This window comes from Sceloporus undulatus, chromosome 3, assembly GCF_019175285.1.
Source record: "Sceloporus undulatus isolate JIND9_A2432 ecotype Alabama chromosome 3, SceUnd_v1.1, whole genome shotgun sequence".
Taxonomy (NCBI): Eukaryota; Metazoa; Chordata; class Lepidosauria; order Squamata; family Phrynosomatidae; genus Sceloporus; species Sceloporus undulatus.
In genome coordinates this window covers 1,251,031-1,277,195 of record NC_056524.1, presented here as the reverse complement: position 1 = coordinate 1,277,195, position 26,165 = coordinate 1,251,031, and the positions used below count along the sequence as shown (strand labels likewise).

At 43.5% G+C, this 26,165-nt stretch overlaps 1 protein-coding gene across 1 annotated transcript; it reads right to left on the bottom strand.

Annotated features, from left to right (window-relative positions):
• Positions 1–2,057: 2,057 nt before the first annotated feature.
• RRM1 (ribonucleotide reductase catalytic subunit M1) lies at positions 2,058–25,416 on the bottom strand. Its single transcript, XM_042460416.1, has 19 exons — positions 25,265–25,416; positions 22,921–23,009; positions 20,733–20,910; positions 19,916–20,016; positions 18,184–18,243; positions 17,133–17,172; positions 15,668–15,830; positions 14,945–15,086; positions 14,626–14,709; positions 13,164–13,325; positions 11,307–11,386; positions 10,714–10,915; positions 9,945–10,094; positions 7,584–7,805; positions 5,825–5,901; positions 5,270–5,405; positions 4,799–4,894; positions 4,423–4,611; positions 2,058–2,992 (listed from the first exon to the last, which is right to left on the bottom strand). The coding sequence occupies exons 1-19, from the start codon at positions 25,281–25,283 to the stop codon at positions 2,810–2,812; spliced, it is 2,373 nt and encodes a 790-aa protein (XP_042316350.1). The 5' UTR covers positions 25,284–25,416; the 3' UTR covers positions 2,058–2,809.
• Positions 25,417–26,165: the final 749 nt, after the last annotated feature.

The following is a 26,165-nucleotide window of genomic DNA, read 5'->3' as shown; positions in this document are numbered from 1 at the left end:
GCATTCAGCATTCATTATTTCACAGCTGTGCCAGCAGTTCCAAAGGCATAACCATTACACACAAGCCCCACATTCTCAGATTGTGTGCTGGTGTGCCTTCGAGTTCTTTCCAATTTATGGCGACCCTATCATGGGGTTTTCTTGGCAAATTTCTTCAAAGGGGGTTTGCCATTGCTATCCTCTCAGGCTGAAAGTGTTAGGTCACCCAGTGGTTTTCATGGTGCAGTGGGGATTCGAATCCTGGTCTCCAGTCGTAGTCCAACACTCAAACAACTACATCACGTGGCTTTCAGATATCTGGTGCTGCCCTCAATGAGCCATTTCATTCCCTGGGATAGCCAGTGCATCCCCTGCTGTTCAAGGGGACAAGAAATAGACACAATGGCGGATGTAACCATGTTGGGATTAAGTGGAAGGGTGTGTGGCCAAACCACCATTTAACTGACTGTGTGACTGCAGACGCAGAGTAGGAAAGCACCATTCAGAATCTTGACCCTTGTGTCTGGACCATCTTTGCCCTCCAAAGATTGATTAGAATTTGGCAGTAGCACTAATTATGTGACTCAGAAACATTTGCCCGGCCTCTGAGGAAAATGTCACCCTTATCAACCTTATCAAGAACATGAGAACTTAAAAGCCCAGGCCAATGCGATTTTAGGTGGCATCAATAGAAGTACAGTGTCCAAGGGAAGTAATAGTGCTACTCTATCCTACTTTGGTCAGACCTAACCTGGAATCCTGTGTCTAGTTCTGGGCACTCCAATTCAAAAAGGATGTTGGCAAGCTGCAAATTGTCCAGAGGGGGACTAAAATGGTGAAGGGTCTGGAAACCATGCCTTATGAGGAGAGACTTAGGGAGCTAGCTATATTTAGCCTGGAAAAGAGATAGTTAAGAGGTGATATGAGAGCCCTGTTTAAATATTTGAAAGTATGCCATATTGTGGATGGACAAAGCTTGTTTTCTGCTGCTCCAGAGAATAGGACATGGAGCAATGGATGCAAGCTACAGAAAAAGAGATCCCACCTAAACATTAGGAGGAATTTCCTGAGACTAAGAGCTGTTCAACAGTGGGAGATGCTCCCTTGAACAGTGCCAGAGTCTTCTCCTCCAAAGGTTTTTAAACAGAGGCTAGATCAGTGATGGCGAACCTATGGCACGCGTGCTAGAGGTGGCACTCAGAGCCCTTTCTGTGGGCAAACGTGCCGTCGCCCCAGCACAGAATTTGTTACTGGAAAGCCAGAAGGACACTGCACTTTGCAATAAATAAGTGGGTTTTGGGTTGCAATTTGGGCACTCAGCCTCTAAAAGGTTCACCATCACTGGGCTAGATGGCCATCTGTTGGGGATGCTTTGATTAGGAGTTCCTGCATGGTAGGGGTTGGACTGGATGGCCCTTGTGGTGTCTTCCAACTCTATGATTCTTAGGCAACGTAACACCAGGATCCACGTTGCATAAGATCAAAGTCTCCTCTCACCCAACATTCTGTTCAAAAGAGGCCAACCAGTTTGCCCAGTTGGAAGCCCAGCAGCAGGAGTGCAAACTGCTTCCTCCATCTCCCACTCTCCAGGCAATGGAGATACAACAAGGGCACACTATCTCCAATACTCCATCCCATTTCACCCTGTTTCCACTGACCAAACAACTAGCATTTTAGGTCCACTGATTCCTCGACCCTCACTGCACTGTTTTTAAGGATGGGGGTCCTTACTTAGGTTTTCTCCATCCCCCCCTAAAGGATCTGCTATACATCTGCTATCACTGGGCTCTCCCAAATAGGCACTTATCTACTGCTTGTGCATGGATGGGACAGAACTTGGAAAGGTAACTTCTTTGGACTAAAACCCCCACAATCTATTGGCCAGAATTGCCAGTAATCAAGTGAAAATGTGTCTAGGAACTGGTTGCAAGGACTCAAGTGAACTTGCCCAGTACCTTTATTCAGTATATAGTCCAGCCACCCAAGAAGCCACTGATTTCCTGTTAGGAGGGCTAGAAAATGAAGTAGAAATACATAACTAGCTTGTTTGTTCTTTGTAAAAAAAACAACTCATGTGGTTCTTGGAAAAAACAGCAAGGAGCATGTTGTAACAGCTTTGTTGCCAAGAATAACACTGCTTAACCAAACACAGTTTGGATGCTTAATTGCAGACTGCTTACAATGTTGTGTGTGGTTTTTTTTTGATTTCACAAGTGAGGATGAAACATTTCCCATCTTATTACAACTACCCCCTGCCCTCTCCAGAGATGGATAACCCTGGTGGTTTGAAAACACAGATTGCTCAGGACCTGGAGAAGCAAATTCCAGACTCACATCAGTACATAGAGAGCTTGTTCCCTTCTGGTCTGTAGCATCCCAAGGCCTGCAGGGCTTCCCAGCCACTGACCACAGCCATACTCCTCTCCTCAAGATCAGCGAGATACCAAGAGCAGGAAGGGATGGGCCAGAGCATCTCTGGGTAAGACAAGGGAGCTGGCGCAAGAGGTGATGGCCATAGGAGTCCAATTCCTTAAGCATTTAACATACATATACTCTACACACACCATGTTCATACTGAAGAATATTGTCTGTCATGGACAATGCAAGACTGAAGGGCACTTAAAGGTTCTGGCTTCAGAGACTTCTCCTTCCTTCCCCACCCACACACCCCTGACCTTTCCCAGGTACACCGGTTCTCTGCAATTCTGTGTCCTCTCCTTTTAGCAGAGAGAGGCAGCCTCCCTAGGCACCCAGGTAAACTAGACCTACCTAACCTTGCTTGGGGGAGGAGAAGGGGCATAGGGCCTTTGGCCATGGCCTGGCAACTCCTTTAAGACCCACACATGAGGCACTCGTCTCTGTTCTCCAAGGAGCACACCATGGCCGCCTTGTTCCGCTCCTTTTCTTCCTCTTCCTTGGTGTTCTTCTCCTTCAGCTTCTCTTTGTTCAGGGTGAACTGGATAGGATTCGCTGCTGGCTTTGTCCTCAGGTAGTACATGCCTGTCTTCAAACCCTGCAGGTGGCAAACACATCATGAGCAAGAGACAGGGCTTTGCTTAAGGCTGTAGGTGAGAGCACCAGAATCAGTGGAAGCTATGCTGGGACTTATTGTGAGGCATAACCTTGTGTGCAGAGAAGCCACCCATGGATGAACGAAACACTCAGGGGGAGATCAGTCTTGGCCCCAAGGCCTCTCTGCTTTTAAAAGACCAAGGGCCTCCCATGGTAGGCATTTGGGGTGGCAGATCTGCATGGAGACCAGGATAGGGGTTCTCTCTTCTGGCTTTTGGGGAAGAGGCAAGCAGGAGTAGGGGTTATATTCACTTTATCAGAAAGTTGGACATTTGCAGGGAGAGCATTGCAGATCTAGCAAGCCTTGCCTTTTAGATAGAGACCAGCCTCTGGGCTGTGACAGATCTACCTCCAATATTTCACTTATCCATGGATAGCTCTTTCTTTGCTGGCAGAAAATGCAAAAAAAAAGGAGGGGATTGTTTCTTCCATTGCCCACAGGCCAATCTACACTCTTCCTGTAGCTTCACATGCAATTACTCTGCACTTATAACAGAGGAGGAAGGAGCAAAATGGAACCAGGCTCAAGAATGTAGAGTGTGAGTGAACAAATGAGGATGGGGCTGTGGGAAAGGAGGAAGAGTGTGAAAATGGCAGGAGAGCAAAGGAACTGCTTCTGTGGAAGGGGGGAAAGAGGAGATACTGGCTCAAGCAGGGACATCTGTTGGGGATGCTTTGACTGTGTCTTCCTGTCTGGCAGGAGGTTGGCCTGGATGACCCTTCAGGTCTCTTCAACTCTATGATTCTTAAAAGGTAAGTGCTTCTTAAATGACCTGACACTGAAGTGGAGGCACTGCAATCCCCCCCCCCCCCGGTCAAGGACTGGTGCCATATTTGTGTCCACTGTCTACAACTTTTTTTCTTTCCGGGAAATTCTCCAGGGATTGGAAGCTGATGGCTGCCACTTAGTGAAATAGACCATTTGATGGAGCTGCCTACATTAGGAAGAACTTCCAGTGGGATAAGAGCTGCTTGACAGTGGGGGGACCTTCCAAGAAAGTGAGCCAAGTCGTTTTAGGGGTATAAAGATTAGACAGCCACTTCTAAGTGGTGCTGCTGCTGTGGATTCCTGCATGGTAAGACGTTGGACTAGACTGCCTTGGGGACCTTCCCAGCACTAAGATTGTAACATAAAAACAAAGGCTCCCAGAATTCCCTGATAGGGACCATTTGCCCAAAGGCTGCTTGTGTCCTTCTGGAAATCCCACTTGCTCATTCCCTCACTAAAAGAGGACTTCTGGTGCAAGGAAAGACCTTATGGCTCATACAATATGAGAAAAAGTGCTGACAATGAGGTGGCACTTTGGCTAATTTTTGGACATCTAGAAGAAGCCACAGCAAGGCTGCCTCTCCCTCTGCCCTTCTGCCCACCTGCTTCCACCCGTAGAAGTGCATGCTGGTCAGCTTGCCATAATTTGGCTCAGCTATATGGATGTTCAGGGACTGGCTCTGGTCAATAAAGGCTCCTCGGTCTGCTGCCATCTTCAGGACTGTTTTCTGGGAAATCTCCCACACTGTCTTGTAGAGCTGTTTCAAGTCATCTGGAATCTCAGTAATGCCCTGGAAGACAAAAAATTATCTTACTTATTCATCTGAGCTATCTCACTTCTCTCCTAATATTACAGAACAGTTCACTGCAGGACAGGAAGAATGTTCTAAGCTTTAGCCACCAGCTAAAGTGAGAAGTTTGCACTTTCTCAAGCTTTCCTTACAGGGAAAGAGCAGAGGGGCTACTTCCTTAACCTACCTGGACAGAGCCATTGCAGGCAATGATCTGGTTCTTCATCTCCTCGTTCCACAGGCCCCTTTCTGTCAGGTCTTTCAGTAAGTGGGGATTCACTATCTGCAAGAGGAACAACAGTTCAAGTCATATTCTCAGAGAACTGTTATTCTAATAAGACAAACACTGTTGTTTTTTCCCCATTCTAAACTAGAAGCCTCCAGGCTGTGAATTAACTCCTCTAAATCCCCCAGTCACTGCCTGATTCCCTTTCTTCAGCAGAAATAGCGCCTCAAATCTGGTACCTAATTCTCCCCTCTGGAGTTGCCTGTCATCAGGACTATGTGGTTGAAGTTTGGGAGATACCAGGAGGAGACCCTAAATTTCACTAGGGTACTGTCCTCCCTGCCACGACAGGACTAGGGCACCGGATTCGACTTCAGTCCTTCGCTAACACAAAAACCCAACCACTCAAAGTGGATGTTGCTGTTTTGTTACCTGAAACTCTCCAGAGAGGACTCTGCGTGTGTAAATGTTGCTGGTATAGGGCTCTATGGACTCGTTGTTGCCTAAGATCTGAGCCGTGGAAGCCGTGGGCATTGGGGCAACGAGGAGACTGTTTCTAACACCATACCTGGATCACACAGAGAGCAGTTCAGATTACTTAAAACAGTCAGCATTCAGCAGCATCACTTATGAAAACCCCTGACTTTGAATTGACTTTGAAAATGCAGAAACAGTGAGGCTGAACCAAAGACATCAATCACAACTTTTTCCTCAGTTCATCAAGGATCTAGGCTAGAGGATACTTTGCATTTTTCAGACAACAGGTTCAAACACAGGCGTCACTAGTTAAGCAAGTCAAGAGTAGCATAGATGGGGAAGATCCATTTCGGTTTTCAAGAAAGCTACTAACTGATCCTAATCTATGCAACTATTGGAGGGGCAGGAGCCATGGTCACTTTGGCACCTAGACACTCCACTCCACCTCCTCCAAGTTGTCTTTGGGCCCAATTCTCCCTTAACCAAATGGATTTAAGAGCTTTCACTCACTTTGCAATCTTCTCCTTTAAACCCTTCCAGTCCCAAAGGTCAGTTGGAGTCACATTCCACATGTCATACTGGAGGATCTGTAGAAGGCAAGAAAAATGCATCTGGCCCCGGATCGGGAGAGCTTTCTGGATCTCTAGTGGAGCTTGTAATAACTTGTGGGAAAGCTTCTTATGGAGAGTGGTTGTCTTTTTGCATGTTTGTTTTACTTTTGTGAGCCTATTAATGATTTTATATTGTTTTAATGTGATGATTTTAATTGTTTTAACATTTTGATTCTTCTGTTTTAGGGTTTTTTTGTAAACTGCCTTGAGTCCCACTCTAGGAGAAAATCAGCATAGAAATGGAGTAATTTTAGAATCACAGAATCAAAGAGTTGGAAGAGACTCCTAGGGCCATCCAGTCCAACCCCCTTCTGCCATGCAGGAACTCTCAATCAAAGCACCCCCAATAGATGGCAATCCAGCCTCTGCTTAAAGACCTCCTATGATACAAGAATGCTATTTCCAATAATATGAAAACACATTGCCTGATATTAAAAATAAGCAACAGTAAGAAATGTGAGATGGGGAATGGTAAGATCTTATACGATGAGGAATAAGTATTATTAGCTATATGAACAATCTTGATTAATACAAGATACAGATATGTATAGATGGGAACGGGGGGGGGGGGGGCAAGACAGTATTTGTATTTGTATATTATGAATTCTGTCATGTATGTTTTTAAATGCTGAATAAAATTTCTTTTTAAAAAAAAAGACCTCCAAAGGAGACTCCACTGCTCTCCGACGAAGGAGTGTGTTCCACTATGGAATGGCTCTTAACGTGAGGATGATCTAACATTCACCTTATATACTCGACTATAAGTCGAAAAATCTATGCCAAAAACTTGAGCCCAGAATTCTGACTCGGCTTATACAAGGGTCAATACGGTAATAGTGCTGAGAAAGTTCCGCCCAAGACACCATTCGCCTTACCTCCGCAGCTGTTGCTCAGCCAAGAAGAGTTTGTGAGTTCCTCCTTTCTCTGGGAAGAGGGAAACAGCCCCGAGTGCTTTTGCAAGGCACTCGTGTGTGTGTGTGTTGTCTCCCTTTTTCCCAGAGAGGGAAAGACTCCCCATTGCTTTTTGCAAGGGGTGTGTGTGCATGTCTCCCTTTTCCCCGGGGAGCAGGAAAAGAGCCCCATTGCTTCCCCCTCCCCCCGGAAAAGGAGAAAGAGGGAGACACACTCTCCTTGCAAAAAGCAATCAATCAGGGTTCTTTCCCTGCTCCCTGGTAAAGAGAGGAAGGCATACATTATTATTATTATTATTATTATTATTATTATTATTATTATTATTATTATTATTACTATTATTATTATTTATTCATACACACATTCTCTCTCCTTGCATACAGCATACAGAAGTACTTTAAGAAATCCAGATGCAAGCAAACATTTCCCTGGCAATTACAAATAACACAAGGTGACAGTAGGCCTCTTTTAAAAAAAAAATCAAGAGCTTGCTTATAAAAAGACAAATTAAATGAAGAATTTGTGGAAGTCTACATTTTGTCCTCGAAGGTGATGAACGTTTTAAGGCAATACACAAGTGAGGAGGAAATTTCCACTTAAAAGTGATTTTGTTCTCATGGGGTGTTCCTCTGGGAGTTAAAAGAACCTCAGCAGTCCTTGGAATTGCAGCTTCAGATCTGTACTGAAGTCTTACAATGGCCGGTTTAGCCAAGTGACATTTCAGCAAACACAGTTTTTAAACTCACGCCTTTGCTGACTGGGGAGCCCTCGTAGGTCTCATATGGGCCATGTTCTTTGGCAAGATCACAGCTGGCGTCTAGGGCACCATAGTAAATGGTCTCAAAGATCTGTTGGTTCAGCAGCTGGGCCTCTGGGCTCTCAAATGGGTACCTCATGAGGATGAATGCGTCTGCCAGCCCCTGCACCCCAATGCCAATGGGTCGGTGGCGTCTGTTGGAGTACCCAGCCTTGTGAGAGAGGGAATGAAGGAGAGGAGAAACCATTAGCAATCTGGGACTTGCAGTGCGGGGTTGCATTCCAAGCAACACTGTCCCGAGGAACATCTGAGCAAAATAAACACATTACATTGCTCCTAAATTGAGACATTAAAACCTAAAAGCTGAGCTATTCTACTTTCCACAGTCCAGTAGCTGATGACTGGTTTTGGTCTGGGTTATTGAAAAACCATTATCCCCAGGATGCCTAGCTTAGGTACAGACTAAAAGAGTTATTTCCCTATATGAGCCTGCTCATATCCTAAGATCTGTTCAGAAGGACTTTCTCTTAGTTCTATCATCCTCACAGACCCTTTTATGGTGTGTCTCCTGTGCTCTTACGTTTTAAAAAAGTTTTACATCATTTTAAATCAGTGGTGTTTTAACAGGATAGCTTATTTTGTTAACCTTTTAATCATCATTATTTCAGCTGTACTTTGTTTTAATCTGTGCTATCAGCCACCCTGGGCCCCACATTGGCATAATAGCAAGATATACATAAAATAAAAGTAACTAAATAAATAGTTAAGAAGAGCACATGACGTTGACAGGGTTGCCATAATCTCAGTTTATTCCAAGGGGTTAATTGCCCTTCAGAGCATTAAAAACTTATCTCTTCCGGAAAGCATACCCTCCTGATGTGTAGAACTTGGTCCCTAATGGACGAAGCTTTTTATCCAATGCCCGACTGTCATTATATATATGTTTTTACTTCTGGAATTTGTATGGATTGTTTGATAATTGTACTATGACTTGGATCCTAGAATTTTAATGATGTAAACCGCTTTGACCAGAAGGAAAGGCGGTATATAAATAAAAGTTTTATTTATTATTATTATTATTAAATACAGCATCCCAAAGAGAAGAGATATACAATTGGTCCACCATATCCACAGATTTTTTTCATCTACAGATTCAACTATCCACAGCTTGAAAATACTCAAAAATACATGTAATTTCCAATAAGGAACCCTTGATGTTGCTGTTTAATATCAGGGGAACCATTTTATTGTCCATTGTATTTAATGGGACTTGAACATCCATGGATTTTGGTATCCACAGGGGGGTCCTAGAACCAAATTCCAGTGGATACCAAGGGCCCACTGCACCTCCAATTTCAGGTTGAGGACAGGGACCTGTTTACCTGCAGTATGCCCCCAGACCATATTTGCATTTTATCACCACCACCAGCATCATCATTTTGTCACAGCAGTGTTGAAGGGCCTTACGCAGCAACAAATGACATGCAAGTTCAGAGAGTATATTCTGTTCTTAATATTTGGTCCAGGGAAGCCCAAGGGGATTGTTATTGTTAACTGCCCTTGAGTTGCCCCTGACACTTGGCAATCCTGTAGATGAGACATCTCCAAAACCTCATGTCCTCCACTGCTCTGCTCAGGTCCTGCAAATCCATGCCCATGGCTTCCCTGATTGAGTCTAACCATCTGGCATGGGGTCTCCCTCTCTTTCTTCTACCCGCCACCTTTCCTAGCATTAATGCCTTTTCTAGCGAGTAAGGCCTTCTCATGATGTGGCCAAAGTACAACAGCCTCAATTTGATCATCTTGGCTTCTAGGGGCATTTCAAGCCTGATCTGCTCCAGAACCCAACTGCTTGTCTTCTTGACCATCATCCACAGCATTCCCAGCACTCTTCTCCAGGATCACATATCAAATAAGTTGATTTTCCTTCTATCAGCTTTCTTCACTGCCCAACTCTCACATCCGTACATGGTAATGAGGAAAACAATGGCTTGAATGATCCTCACTTTAGTGTTCAATATCTTTACACTTTAGGATCTTGTCTGGTTCTTTCATAGCTGCCCTAACCAATCATAGTTTTCTTCTAATTTCTTGAGTGCTATCACCATTCAGATATTTGACGCGGCTAATGCGGCAAAGTCAATGTGGCTAATGATGCATAGTGAACATGCAATCACCCTCTAAACTCAGCTGGGGTCATCTGGCTTTCTGCAGCATTATCTGGAGAAGTCTTAACTTTCATGCAGGGCACCCACCTGATGATTCCTGGTAGTTCCCTTACATTTTCTTGTACATCACCTTTGGCTATGGTGCCACACAAACACATACAACCAGCATCCATCTCACCTACCTCTGGCACAGGATAATAATTGATATCAATAATCTTATTCAGGTTCCGGACAATGACTCTGGTGACCTCAGCCAGCTTCTTGAAGTCAAAAGTGTGTTCTGGAGTGACATACATATTCAGGGCTACAGAGGCCAAGTTACAAACCGCAACCTGGAAAATAGAGAGGAGATAAAAGCATTCAGTGGCCAAAGTGATACATGGGAGAGAGAAGTGGGCACACAACCCAGGCAACAGAAGGTGTTTCTCACCCTCTCTCCACCAGCCACCCTAGAGCCTCTACTTAACAGCATCCTCCTTCTTGACACTTTTGCAAAGGAGATATTACCATTCTTCTTGGGGAGCAGCACTCCACTGACCTACTTTATTAAGAAAGGATTTCTAAATATTTAATCTACTTCCTTTAGTTTAAGTTTATGCTGCATCTCCTTTTGTTTTCTACAACTTCTGTGAATTGTTGTTGCTGTTACAGGCTTTCAAGTCATTTCTGACTTAAGACAACCTTAAGGCAAACCCGTCACAAGGGATTTTTGGCAACTGTTGTTCATCAGAGGGGGTTTGCGCCACCATTGCCTTCCTCTGAAACTGACAGTGTGACTTGTCTGAGCGGGGATTCAAATGCTGGCCTCCCAGTGTCCTAGTGAATAATTAATTCCAACCAATTAACAATGGGAAGAAATTAGCAGTTTCTACAGTGTGTGGCTCAAGAGAAAGCCAAGCATCCTCCCCCCATTGATCCAGACAAGCATTTGATTCCCCCCATGCAACACACCTCATCGTTGCTTGTGTACTCCACTATTTCTGTGCACAGGTTGCTACATTTGATGGTCCCAAGGTTCTGCTGGTTGCTCTTCCTGTTGCAGGAATCCTTATAGAGCATGTAAGGAGTTCCCGTCTCTGTCTGGGACTCTATGATGGCATACCAGAGTTGCTGAGCCTTCACCACTCGGCGTACGTGCCCCTGTTTCTCGTATCTGCAACACAAAAGAAGCCATGCACATTACTGGCACTTTGTCTGGCATTTCTTCTCTGAGAAGAGGTGCCAGGATATCTTACTTTCCTTTGTAAACAAAGAACACAAACCATTTGAAAGTTCCAAGTGAGTAAGAGTAAAGTAGAAAGGATTCTATGATTCTATGACAACAGATTAGTTTACAGTACAAACCCAACAAATGTAATTATTATTTCCAGAAACTCCTAAAAGCTATAGATTTTGGCAAGCTCTAATAATTTTGTTAGAGGTGCCTGAATTCCTCACTTAAGTAAAATTCTAAGAGTTGCTTGGAGACATTCTTAACAGTCTATCTATTCTGAAATTAGACAACTGATACATATTCTTCTCAAAACCCTGTCAGTTCCTCATACCTCTCATAAAGTGTCTCAAACTCCTCTCCCCAGACTTCATCTAGGCCTGGGCATTCATTTGGACACATTAGAGACCAGTCCTGTAAAAGAAGGATAGAAGATGATGATCAAGAATGATCCCCCTGAGCTGCTGTCTTCCATGGAGAGGGAAAATGTCAAATACAAACATCATTTTATAAAAAAGGTCTTCTTGTCCTTCACACATTAAAAGCTGTTTTCTCTCCTCAAGCTAGAAAACACTGAACTGCGGTTTTCAGACATGGAAGGAATGAAAAATGGAGCACTAACATAATTCTGCCACTGGGCGTTCACCTAATACATGACCGACATATAACTGGACACACAAAATATGCTATCTGTTTTATCCCAACACTCCTACAGACTAGGGCAGGAATAGACACACTCCAGAGTCCTGGGAGGTCAGTCCCACTCCATTATTGGCTGCTCCTGAGGTCTGGAGGGCCATGGCACACCACTGCAACTGTCGTTTTGGGGTGATCAGAAGTGACATCACACTGCACTCTCATGCCTTCTGGGCTGTCTAGGAGTAAGGGGAATATTTTGTCCAAAGGTGAGAGGCCCACTGAAATTGCATTTCAAAGCAAAAAGTAGCTGTTTTCAGCAGTTTTTCAGCAAAAACCTACTGAGGAGACTGGGGTCCATTCGGGCCCCAGGAGAATCACAGGAAATTAATTTGGTCCTGGATTACTTTCACAATACTTTAACCGCCACTTTGTTATATCATCCTGTGTAATCCTGGATCTACAGTTTTGGGAAGAGTATTTAGAATTCACAGTCAGAGGGTTCTAGCATCTCCCCAATTTGCAAACCCCAGGATCCCATCAGATGCAGTCACAGAAGTTAAAGTGGAATTGCACTGCTGTAATTGTGGAGTTGAAATCACACAACAACAACAACAACAACAGGGCTGTGTGAAAGTGTTCCTGAACTATAGCTTGCTTTACAAGAACACATTAATATTGGCTTGAGAACAGATGCAAGAAAGGGTTTGGTAATTCATTTTCAAGGACAACTGGCATTTTCTGATGGTGCAAATACATTGGCTTAGTTTGGATCGTGATTTTGGATATATAATTAGGTCCTTAACATTCAGGCAATCAAAAGTCACAAGATTTTTAAAGAAACATAATTGGACATAAACGTCATGGAAAAAAAGTGAAAGGTGCACCAAGCAATGCCATGAACTACGGAGTCTTGTATTATTATAAGCATACCATATCCAGCTTCAGCCTTGTACATTGCACTGGTGGCATACTATTACACACAATCACAAGAAGAATTCACTATGCAGTTTCCATTTGGAAGTCACGTTCTACAAGTAATTTGTTCAAATTGCAGATGGGGGGGGGAGTTAAGTTTCAGTAAAAGGTGGACCCAAGACCCACAGAACCTACTGAAAGAAGCTACTTGGAAAAGGGAAGGGAAAAAACCTCCCCCTCAAAGTACTAATATAGCTTCCCAAATATCTAAAATCAGGGGAATTAAATTCCATTTATTTTATCAAATCATGTGCCAACATTAAGATTTGTTATTAAAAAAATTAATCACTCAACATAAAAAATACATAACACAAAAGCACTGTTTTCTACAGATCATAAGCTTCCAGCATGTTATAGTTTTTCTCCTTACCCAGCTCCTTTGTTAGTCTGCTAGTTTAGGACCAACACTGTTAGTCTAACAGATTGTATGTAAGTATGACAGCAACAATATCACTCACACAACATGAATGCAGCGTCATTCCTCAGATGAGATAGGCATGCCTGACTTAACACCAAGACAATGCTTTCACTCATACAAGTGCTGGCAAATGCTTGCCAGGTGAGCCAGGCTCCCTACCTGGTTGGTCTCCACCCGTTTCATGAAAAGGTCTGGTATCCAGAGAGCGTAGAAGAGGTCCCGGGCACGCTGCTCTTCCTTCCCAGTGTTTTTCTTCAGGTCAAGGAACTCAAAGATATCAAAATGCCAAGGCTCCAAGTAGATGGCAAAGGCCCCAGGTCTCTGGTAGAGCAATTAATACCAAGGTTAGAAAAGTGCCTAGAGGCAGGTGTACCTCTTTCCTACTGCTATAGAGATAAATTTAGGAGTTTCTGGAGTGCAGCAACAGTAACAGACCTTTTCTGCCCCCAAAAGCTTCTGACTACTTTCAGAAACAGTTTATGAATAGAACTGGTTAAGTTGCTTTAAAAAATCTAGTAACACATCCAAGTCCTTCCACATGTGTGCCAGTACCCTGACTCTTTAAGTTCAGCTCCTCAAAATTGTATGTACAGTGCTGTGCAAATCTACAGCCCTATATAAATAAAGCATAATAATAATAATAATAATAATAATAATAATAATAATAATACTGCATATACTGGGATGTGTCTCAGCTTTAAATACATATATTTTGGTGTACAGTGTTTTAAAGAGCACTGGAGTATCTGGAGGGATGCAGCCTCTTGGACAACATTTTAAACAGGAGACACAAGCAACCATAACAGCGCCTAACTGATAAGCAGCAGTGGGTTTATTTGAAAGGAGAGGTTCACAAAGAGCAGGTCATTCTAGGGATTTTTCTTATAGATGGAACTTGCAAATCAAGAGCCAACTCCTTTCAGTCAAAAATTCCAGCTTGAACTAAAAACAGCTTCATAAAAACCCAAAGTGCAGAGCAAGTCTCATGCCTCACAGAAGACTGAAAGGTGACATGACTGCACTCTTTAAATACCGCAAGGGCTGCCACAGAGAGGAAGGGGGCAGGCCTGTTTTCTGCTGCCCCAGAGGGGAGGACCAGGTCTACAGTAATGGTTCTTAAGTTACAGAAGGGTAGATTTCAACTAAACCTTTGAAGGAATTTCTTGACAGTCAGAGCAATAGGACAATGGAACCAACTGCCTAGAGGTGGTGGGGTCCCCTTCTGCAGGCATCATCAAAAAGAGTCTGGACATGCTCTAGCTGGAGATCCTCAACTAAGGGGAGACTGGACTCAATAGTCCAAGAGGCCCCACCAACTCTATGGTTCTAGGATTCTACGATCCCATGTTTTCAGAAACACAGATACAACCTCTGCAACATTACAGTGCTCAGTTGTGAGTCTAAGATGCTCAAATGCAATAAAAGGGCCTTTCCTTTGAACACACTGATATGTACACATCAGACAGTCTGATGTGTTAAAGAGGTATAAACATGGCCACCAATGAGCACAAACATTAAACACTGTTTCGGAAGAACAACAGGCAGGGGGGAACCCAGTACTGGAAGCATCCTTGAATTCTATACCCCAAGATCCACATAGTTCTGGGAGAAGCAAAGATACCTTGTTACCACCTTGGTCCACATAGCGAGCTGTGTTGTTGTACACTCTCAGCATTGGCACCAGCCCATTAGAGTTCCCATTTGTCTGAGGAATGAAAAATTGAGATTTGCATAACTGACTGGTAACAATGACTCATAGATCCTTCCTATTTCTCTTACAATTCAACTCTACACGTAAAATCCTGCCTTCTTTTACAAAAAAGAAATAGACTTATTTTAAGTACAGTACACTTATAACAGCACAGCCACTAAATGCTTAGAAAAGCAGTCGATCTGCAGGAAACATGAACATAGCTGGTATGCTTAAACAGTAAACTCACCCCTGCAATGTAGCTTCCGGTGGCTCGAATGCAGCTCACCGCAACCCCAATTCCACCAGCAGACTTAGAGATGAGCGCACAGTGCTTCAGTGTGTCATAGATCCCTTCAATGCTGTCATCCTTCATGCACAGCAAAAAACAGCTGAGCAGAAAGAAATGGAAGATACATGATGCGACAAACTACACGCATGCTATGAGGAAACAATATTTGCAAAGATTTCTTAACAAGACCACTGTACGTCCAACACTGTATTTCACTTGATAGTTCAACAGGCAATATTACTGTTCTCATTAAAAGTACATCTTTATATAATATTTCTTTATTCCTTATACATACAGAGCACACAAAGAGACAGGACTGGGCAACTTGTGGTCCAACTGTATCTGGAGAGCCACAGGTTGCCCTATCACTCTGTAATAAATAGAGTAACAAATTTTAATTCAAGTCCCCTGGCCCCACTGGCAGTTAGCATTAGCCGTGAAAGAGAACGTCACTCACTGCTGGCAAACACATGGCCCTACATGTTTGAAGGGAATGTGGCCTGGACCACACCCACACCCACCCAAGAAACTTTTGCCACAGAAAGCACAGGTCAGTGCAATGCAAGGCAAGCATGAAGCAGTTTCCAACATCACAGTCTGCTGAAACTATTTTATTTCAGCAAAGCCACCATGAAATGCTGCCTCTATCAGTGATTGGTGAGTCACCAAGCCTGCCATTACCTGGAGAGCTGGGGACGGTTGGTACCAGCATTGAAGAGGGTAGGAGATGCATGGGTGAACCACTTCTCAGAGAGGAGGTTGTAGGTTTCAATTGCAGCATCGATGTCATTCTTGTGGATTCCCACCGACACCCTCATCAGCATGTGCTGGGGGCGCTCCGCCACTAGACACCAGAAACAAGAAAAAGAGTCACAACTTGCAAAGGCACACTGGCTACCAATTACTTTTAGGATTTGGTACCTCTCAAGATTTAGTTTACACAGTCCAGCTCCACCTTATCTGTCAGTCCTTATTTCATCTCACCATCCTCTTTGAGACCCAGCCAAGGGTTTCTTCCTCCTTGGCTCAGCTTCGACATTTTTCACTTCCTTCACCATACTCCTGGACCTGCTTCCCTGAACATCTGCGGACTATCTCTTCTCTTGCTAGTTTTAAATCTGAATTAAAGACTTTCTTGTTCCCTAAAGCCTTTGGAACTGTATTTTAATATTGTTTTATAATTTTATATTTGATTATATGTATTAGTTATTTTTACAGTTTGTATTTTAACTGCATAACTTGCTTAATTTTGTATAGTTTATGGCAGGTCATATGCTGTTTTGATGATGCAAATTTATGGCACTATATAAATAAACAGGAAGAAGGAGGAGGAGGAGGCAGCATAAACCAGAAGAAATGTCTTCCACTATGACAACTGGACCAGGCATGGATTTTTCAGACCAAAGAGAGCAACTTTCACTAAATCCTTTGGTATATGAATTATGAAGTGTAAGGGACCAACTTTTGTTGGTGTTGTTATGTGGCTTCAAGTCATTTCCGTCTTAAGGTGAGCCTATCATGGCTGTTTCTGAAGCTAAGTGTGTGCAACTCATCCAAGGTCACCCAGTGGGTTTCCACGGCTGAGTAGGGAACAGAACCCTGACCTCCAGAGTCGTAGTCCAATGCTCAAACCATTACATCATGTTGTCTCTCTGCAGCAACAAAAAAAGTTCCAGTTCTCATCAGCCGCCCCCCCAAAAAAAAAAAATCTAAAAACCCTTGAAATCCTTCAGTAAAGGGACAATTTTGCACTATCAGGCAACTAAAGAATTGCTCTGTGAGTTACAACAGATTGCTGTCTATTTCTCCAGTTGCTACGTGAGATTACTACACAAAGGGCATCCATCGGCCTGCCCATGTCTAATGAAGAAGATGTTCAGGGCTAATAAGAAGCCATGTGTCCTATGTCACATACAGCCACCTTTCCCTCGCACCCCATGCGCCACCAGGCTGAATCCTCCTAAAACAGCCTCTGAGTATGCTGAGCCATTACAGCACGAAAAGACCTCATGAGACCCCATTTTATGAAAAGGAATAATTTTATCTTTTCAAAACATGTCTGAAAAAGTGTTTGCCGACAGCTTCAAGAAAAAGCTATCAAAATGAGAAGTTACATACATGTGCAAATAGAACTAATAATACGTACCTTTAGAATTGATTTTGAGAAGATATGAGCGTTCAAGCGTCTTAAAGAGAGGAGAAATAAAAATCAGCTAACCATTCTACGCACACTAAAATGATGAAGAAGTAAAAAAATCTAAGACCCCAATTCAAACATTTTTTCCTGCCACAACCTCCTTTACGCACTTGAAAATCTCTTGGGACAAATCAAGCCATGTTTCCAGTGCTACTGAAGTTTCTCAGAAGTTTAACAATAAGCTGCTCAGTGAGGTGGTTCATTCTGGCAGACTAATTTCCCAAGGAACATCTGCAAATGACTAATTCTAGGGCAGGGATGGGCAACTTGCGGCCCTTAGCCAAATTTTAAGGACCACAGAGAAGCGAGCTGATCACATCTCTTGGAAAAGTTAGCTGCCCTCTCTGTTGGGCATGGAAAAATGGAGGAGAAAGGAAAGCTGGGCAGAGGGAGAGATACTGAGATTTAGCATGAGTATGTGAAGGGGTGGCCTTAGTAGATTATCAAGAGAATGTAGCCCTCTATTCATGTGAAATGACAGGGAGGTCCCAAAAGACATGCTGTACAAACTAAGCATGCACCCTAAAGCCGATTCCTCTACTGTGCGACTGTGCAAAAATGCTATTGGCCTGCAAACCAATAGCAGTCCACAAGACATTAGCTGCCACTCCACTGCAAGTTTCCAGGAATGAGTCATAGCCAATGGCAAATATATGGCACTGGTCCTTGGCACAATGGGAAAATAACTGCTGGTGTGCTAGACCAGACAGTTTGACAAACACTGCTTTATCATACATAAGGGTAACAGCATGAGAAATGTGTAAAACATCTGAATTCTGCCACTTTAAGGGATGAATGCCAAATTTCCCTTAGAGGGAGTTATTGGTAATATGGCTGCAACAGCATGGTGGAACTCAATAGCAGTCTCATGTCTCAACTTGCTTTTCCTAGATCAATCATGAACATTTATTCACTGTCTAGGGTGCCTACAAAAGGGGAGGACTTCCCATTCAAAGCCTCATCAGTGACAGTCACTCTTACAGAAACATCAGTTCTTTACCTTAAAGCCAAAGTAGTTATAGGAGAAATCTCGGTCATAAATTATAGCAGAGTTCAGTCGCTGGGGAAAGAAACACCAAGTTAGATTAAAGATTGAATCTGATACAACATACCTCAAAAAATACACCAACCAGTGCCTCTAGGAAACAACATCCCTGGTGGCTTTGCTGATCCATTTAAGAGCTGTCTGCACTGGTGTGGGGCAGCCTAGAGTATCCTGGCCCTCCCCTTTGGTTCAACCCCAGGCGGCTGATCACACGCTTGTCCCACTGAGCTGCCTAGTGCGTCCACACCACAGGGCGCTTGCTCTGAGGTCAGAACAAGGTACCTAGTCTCCATCAGACGGCAGGGCACCTTATTCCGACCCCATAGCAAAGAGACCCATGGCAGATTGTGCCAGGCAGCTCAGCAGGACATGTTTTAAACAGCTATCCAGCATCAGAACTGAGGGCTCCTAATCTTCCTGCAAGATTTGGAGCAACTGTTGAGTTATTTTAATTCATTTTATAGGTGTTATACCCTGGTTCTGGTGCTGAGTGGGCTGGCTGTCATCTGGTCTGTTTGCACCAGAACTTGGGTTTGGGCCATACGCCATTTGGTCTCCCCACCAAGAGGACAGGGGACGGACACTTTATTTGGCCCATGCAGACAGGGTCTTAGTTTTACTTACTGTATATACTCATGTATAAGTCTAGAAATGTAGGTTTAAAAATTTAGGTTAAAAAATTGAGTCGACTTATCCACAGGTACTTTAACTCGTGTGTGTGTGTGTGTGTGTATGTGTGTGTATGTGTGTACACACACACACATAACTATCCCCTGGTGAATGAAAAAAGTTTAATCTGCCCTGGAAGCACTGGCCTCCTTCTACACTCTCATCTATCCAGCCTTTAGTATGAGTACAGATATTTCTGCCTGTACATTTTTGGTATTGTTTTCCTTTGCTTTGTCCTTTACATCCTTCATTACACGCCCCTAAGTTTTACCCTCAACTTATCCACGGGTCACATCAAAATCCATAATTCTGGCCCTAAAATCTGCCCCCAACCTATACATTAGGTCAACTTATAGTCGAGTATATACGGTAACATATTTTTGGCTCTACGCATAATATTTTACATATATTACAGAAGAGTAGCACCATCATATTGAGAAACTGAAAATATGGCATTTCTCTTTCTACACACACTGTCCAAAGACCTGTGTTCAGAATGTTAGGATAGTAACATCTATCCTATGTGTACCGTGTAGTCTTCATGCATTCACAAGGCAGAATCATGAGGTTAATGAGGTCAACCATTATTAAGTAACAGAAATTCTGGAACTATATAACTTTTATTACAAGCATTTTATGTGCATTCATGATGGCTGTGCCCAAACTTGGTTGATCTTGTGCTTGCTACCTGTCCACATCTCTGAAAACGTTATGTGAACCCCATCCCATTTCTATTATAGCATGGTGCCTCCAGAATAACAGGCGAATACTTAACTTTATCTTCACAGATTTGTGTTCACAGACATAGCAGTGTTAGTCTGGAAAATCAGTATGCAAAGGGATCTTGCAGCACCTTTGAGACTAACTGAGCAGGAGCTTTCGTAGATTTCAGTCTACTTCCTAAGATGCATGCTGCAAGATCCCTTTGCTTTCTAAGATGTGCGTTTTCCAAACTCCAGAACAGCGGGCTCCACTTTTTCTCAACACATTTAAAAACATATTTGAAAGCACTACTTACATCTTTATTGGCCAATACGATGTCCAGCGTTTCCTTAGCAATCATTGGAGAATGTTTGCCATTGTGAGGGTTCACATAGTTGTACAGATCTTCCATCACATCTTTAAAAAACAAAAGTAGTTGGAGGAGAAATGAATAATCGAGAGGGTTTCCAAACGGTTATTGGTTTTACAACTGTATATTTCATGTCATATTATTTGTATGAATTTACACTTTCATAATATTGTTTTAATTTTGTTACAATAATATTTTATTAATTTTATAATCTTGTTTGTGGTTTTAGCTTGTGCGCCGTAGACAGGCGGTTGTTTCTATTTTGGATTGCTGTTCTCTCTTCTTTGTAAAGCGCTATGTAATGCCTATGGCGCTATAGAAATAAATGTCATAATCATCATTATCATTATCATCATCTAAGAAGCAGCAACCAATATGCCCCAAGTACTGTAATGTCCTCCAAACACGGAAGTTCAGTCTTTGCAACAGACCCTGTAAGACAGGAGAGGTGAAGAACAAAAGGACCAAAGGAACAACTTGCCTACAACCAGCTGATGAGCCCAAACAAGCTCTGGACTGGGGATTTCCGCCAACTCTTAGCCACTGGAAAACTCTTGAACTTAGCTATGCATTATCAAGTCAAACGATGTCACCTCCTCAATTGTCCAATTCATTACTATTCTACATCCCTCTGATGTAGATTAACTACATTATTATCTGTTCTGCCTGAAAATATTTGCCAGCAACACATCTTCAACATGCTGCCAAGTTAATGTTGTAGCACAAATAGTTAGCCTGTGATATGGCCAACACCTCGACTCACCACTGAATACTTTTTTGGTTTCCTTGTGCAGGTTGGAGACAGCAATCCTTGCCGCCAGGATAGCATAGTCGGGGTACTTGGTCGTCAGTGTCGCTGCTGTCTCAGCAGCCAAAGTGTCCAGTTCTACAGTAGTGACCCCACTGTAAAGGCCCTGAATCACTTTCATGGTGATCTGAGCCTGGACAGGAGAAAACAAAACATCACCAGATCAGCCATCCTGATTTATGTGGAAAAACTCTCCCTGTCACATCCTTTCCATCACATACAGAGTGCCTTAACATCCTTCTCCCATCACAGCGCCGGAGGAATCCAGAATGAATGATACTTTACAGAGCTTTGAAACAGATTAAAAAGCAGGCCATTCATAGCTGTTCATCAGCTTCATGGCTGATACAAGCTCTGAATCCAAGTCTTGCAGATTGAAACCCAAAGCTAACCCAGAGCACAAAAAGCAATTTGATTCCATGATTTTGCTTTTTTCAAAGAGCTGTATAATGTTTTCTCTTGCAAAGCTGCCTACTTGGATCCTCTCCTCCTCTCTGTCTCTGAAGAAGCATAAGAGTAATATAGTAGTATTGACAAGTAATATGGCTGTTATAACAAGAGGAAACAGACGAGTCTTAAAACATGAAACAGGTGGGCAATCTGGGGGATGAAATACGGCCTAGAAGCAAAATGGTATAATGAATTGGTCGTGTCTTTCTGACAGAATACAGAAGATTTCAAACCTGCATAATACAGCCCAGAGATATAAAAATGCTGAGTGGAAAACTTCAGAAATAATAATAATAATAATAAAATTACTTTTATTTGTACTCTGCTTTTTGTAATAAAACAATCAAAGCGGCTATCATAGTTAAAGCATCCTACATCCTGGCCATCGGTTGGGGACGCTTTGACTGAGATTTCCTGCATGGCAGAATGGGGTTGGACTGGAGGGACCTTGGGGTCTCTTCCAACTCTACAGCTCTATGATTCTATACATACAATATTTAATATAATATTACAATATCCCCCCCAAAAGGAATTAAATGCATTACAATTAAAATTAATTTAAAACAAGCTATTAATAACACCATAAACAATATTCAGATTGTTCAGAATGTTGACACAACTAAACAAGTTTATTCTGAATAAAGAAACTTATGTTAACCCCACTGAGACCCCATATTGAGAGAAAGGCAGAACATAAATAAATTAACAATAACAACAATAATAATATGTTCAGGATGACCACCCTCAGTAGCCATTTTGCCTTGAAAGGCAACAAATACATTTTCAGTATAAACACACAGAAATAATAAAATGATCTAAGCATGTAATAGAACCACATTAGTTTCCAAATCAAATTAAGAAATAACCCAAGGCTTCTCTGCCTGAACTGGAGCTTCGGTCGTTGCTTTTTAAAATCTCACACAGGAGCACAATGCTACCTTGCTAGTATGATTAATAATAATAATAATAATAATAAAATTTATTTATATACCGCTATTCCATGGATCATAGCGGTTTACAGCATAATAGATTAACCCGACTTTGTCCCAGAGACTCACAGGTTTTGGTTTATTTGGAGCAGTGATTCCCAAAGTGGGTAGTATGCCCCCTGAGGGGCAGTGTAAAGATCCAGGGGGGCACTGAGGGGAAATGGGGAGCCTTTAGAAAGACCAGGGTAGCAGCCACCTTTAATACGGTGATAGGGATGAGGAGTTAGAGCACTAGAGAGAAGCAGTGGCAGAAAGAAACCTCCACATTTGAGACCCTGCTTAAGCTCTGTGGGCTTTGCCAGGATTTGGCTGACAGGATGGAGATGGGTTGATGTTCCTGCTTTGTTTCTTAGGACAGGCCAAGAGAAGAGGTAGCAGAAGAACCAAAGGACTAGGCTGGGCCACCGTTGCTGCTGTATCCAGACATGAGAGGCAGAAGAGTTGGTGAGCTGGGTGTAGCTGAGGCAGATGCTGCTGGCCAGCTGCTGCACAAACAAGAGGTCTAATATCAAGAAACTGTTGCCCAGAAAGAAAGGGGGCAGCAGCCCAAAAATGTTTGGGGACCACTGTTTTAGGGGATTCATATCCTACCACTCTCCTGTGCAAAATGCTCAAGACCATCAACCATTCTGATTTTACCTTGTTTTATTTCATGACAGGCCCATAACAGGAGTTCTACAAGGAGAAGCCCAGAAGGAACTTACAGGATCGACAAAATCCAAATTGAGGCCATAGCACAGCTTCTGGATCCGGGAGGTGATCTTGTCAAACATGACGCGCTCGTGGCGGCCATCTGTCAAAAAGAGAGAGGAAGCAATGTCTGTTATCACTACCTAAGCCAAGATTTGTGGGCAAGAACCCACCCAGCTGGGCCTCGCAGCCACAAGGGTTCCTGTATACTGCAGAAAGCATGCGCATGCCCTCCACTGTGGATGCCATTTGGCAGTTCAGCCTCTATGGCCCACTTTTGGCATAAGCAAGCAATCTGGTTGTGCCCAGAGGTACAAGACAGCTTCAAGGAAAAACCACCTTTCCAGCCGAGGTGAGGAAGTCCATCCAGTTGTTGTTGTTGTTAACTGTCCTGACTCATGGCAACCCTGTGGACGAGACCTCTCCAAGACCACTCTGCTCAGGCCCTGCAAATTCATACCTGCCACCTCCCTAACTGAGTCCAGCCATTTGGTGTGCAGACTTCCTCTCTCCTCTCCACCTTTCCTAGCGTTATTGTCCTTTCCAATGAGTCCTGCCTTCTCATGATGTGTCCAAAGTACGACAGCCTCAGTTTCACCATTGTGGCTTCCAGGGATATGTCTGGTTTGATCTGCTCCTGGGCCCATCTGTTTGTCTTTTTGGCCATCCACAAGAGCCTCAGCCCTCTTCTCCAGCACCACAACTCAAAGGAATTGATTTTCTTTCCATCTGCTTTTGTTGCGGTCCAGCTCTTGCATTACCATAGATCAGAGGTCCCTCTTTAAGGGATTTGGGACTTCAGCTCCCAGTATCCCAGGCTACTGGCCAACTTGGCTGAGGCTTTGGGGAGCTGAATCCAAAATCTCATAAAGGGCACAGTTTGGGGACCATTGGTGTGGATGGGAATGGGAAACAGGGAATACAATGGCTTGGACTATTCTACCTTCAGTGTTCACTTGTACGTCTTCACAATTTAGCATCTCTTCTAGTCCTTTCATAGCTGCCCTGCCATTGTTAAGACGACTTAAGCCTATTGGTCCAAAACACACTGCAGAAATAATCCAGTTTGAGACCACTTTCACTGCTCTGTCTCAATGCTAAGGAATTCCTGGAACTGTAGTTTTGTGAGACATTTAGTCTTCTCTCTCAGAGAGCTCTGGTGCCATAATAAACTACAATTCCCAGGATTCCCTCGCACTGAGCCAGGGCTGTTAAAACAGTCTCAAACTGGGTTACTTCTGCAGTGCGTTGTGGGCCTATGAGAGTTTTATGTTACCCAAGCTTCCTTTGTGAAGGAGGCAAGGGATCCATGGCTGCGTTCTGGAAGCGTTTGGCAGCAGCTGCCTCTTTGCCATCTTCAGAGAATCCTGGCAGGGAAGAGAGCGGGGTTGGGAGGAAGGGGCGACCATGTTAGTCCGCCTGTTGCTCTGTTGTTCTGGGGAATGCTGGGAGCTGTAGTCCATTGGCAATCTGAAAGAAGACAGACTGAGGGAGGATCCTGGGGGATGCAGCCCAAAACTGTAACATCCCTCCCACCACTTAATAATACATATAGGAAGACACTGGTGGGGGATGCTGGGAGTTGTAGTCCATGTGCACAAACTACTGGGCCATGCAGTCCGACACTGTTAGACTGGATGTATATTACGTCTATAGACTAAAGCCTTGATAGTCTATGGCTTTTAAGAGTGATTTGGAGGACAAGGTGCTTGTTTTGTCATTTCTGCTGCTTTCTGATTTGAGAGAAGCAGCTTTTATGGTCTGTGTCTGGTTTCCATTGTTACGAAAAGCAAAGCTTAGAGCTCTATAGCAGCAAACCTTAATCATGACAATAAGAAGATGAATTCCCCCCGCCTCTGAATAAGAGGCACTGTCGCTGGGGGATGCTGGGATCTGTAGTCCACCCGTCCCTCCACACAAACTGAACGCCTGAGGAGGGGATTCTGGGCACTGCAGTCCATTCTTCCTTCTATATAGGGCACACCCTTCATGGGGGATACTAGGAGTTGTAGTCTATATGCAGCTTTACACAAACTGGATGCCTAAAAAGCGGATTACGGGTGATGCGGTCCGTTTTTACTTCTAAATAAGGCATTCTCTCAGTGAGGGATTCTGGGAGCTGTAGTCCTTTTGCATTTCTACACAAACTGAACGCCTGAGGAGGGGATTCTGGGCGATGCAGTCCAGCACTTTTACTTCTAAATAAGGCACTTCCTCGCTGGGGGATGCTGGGGGATGTAGTCCATGGCAGAAACAGGTCAATTCTACGCATAAAACCCCCTAAATTCCTGCGAAAAGAGGGGGGCTTGGGTTGCTTTGAGGAAGGGGCTTCTCTGCCTCAACACTCCCCGCATTTACCTCGCTTGATAACGTGCATGGCGGCGGCGGCGGCGGCCCCCTCCTCAATACGAGTTTCTGGTCCTTCTTTCTTCCCTCCTTCCTTCCTTCCCTCCTTTCTTCCTTTCCCGCTCTCCCGCCAACCGCCGCTGTCCCTCTTGCGCCGCCGTAGCCGCGCCCACTCCGAAGCCGCCGGCGCCATCTTAACTACTGGCAAGCTAAGGCCTACTTGAAAGCTCCTTTCCGCCGAGCGCCAATCAGAGCGGAGGGGGCGGGGCTACTTTGGCCCGAGACAAAAATGGCGGCGGAGGCGTCGACGCTTTCTGCCTTTTTACCTCAGGGATGGCGGTTGAGGGGGGAAAGTCACTGTCCATCCCCACAAAAACCCTTCTTCCCTCACGATTTATTTAATTAGTATTCTAATTCATAGTTTTTAAATTGTATTTTTTATTATAACCAATACATATTATAACTACAAATACATACAAAGACAAAAGACACTGATAAGAGAAAAAAAAGCGGGGGAGTATAAATATTAGAAGAAAATACAGAACATACAAAAACACACACACACACACACACATATATATATATACACTTATTTCTAAACATCTAATTGTTTTAATTTCCTCTTTAACTTATTGGTGGAACCCTTACCTCTAATTATACTATAAATGTTCCAATTCATATTTAATTATAGCTCTCCTTTGTCCCCAGAAAGTCCTCTTCTTTTTAAAAAGTAATAATAATATTATTATTATTTACTTATACCTGCCCTTCAGCCAAAACGCTATTAGAGCGGCTTACAAATTGTGATTTTATACACAATATGTTTAATAATTTCGTACATAAAGCAGACACTGCCTTGAAAAAAGCTTTTGGGTTTTGGAATTCCAGATGAGGGAGGCTCAGTTTGAATAGG

What these genes read in the sequence shown, in the direction of transcription:
- RRM1 (XM_042460416.1), bottom strand. An exon ending in TCTCAAAATCAATTCTAAAG is followed by an intron (nt 15,831 to 17,132) that starts GTACGTATTATT and finishes TCTGGTGTCTAG; the next exon opens with TGGCGGAGCGCCCCCAGCAC. An exon ending in ACTTCTACGGGTGGAAGCAG is followed by an intron (nt 2,993 to 4,422) that starts GTGGGCAGAAGG and finishes TGCCACCTGCAG; the next exon opens with GGTTTGAAGACAGGCATGTA.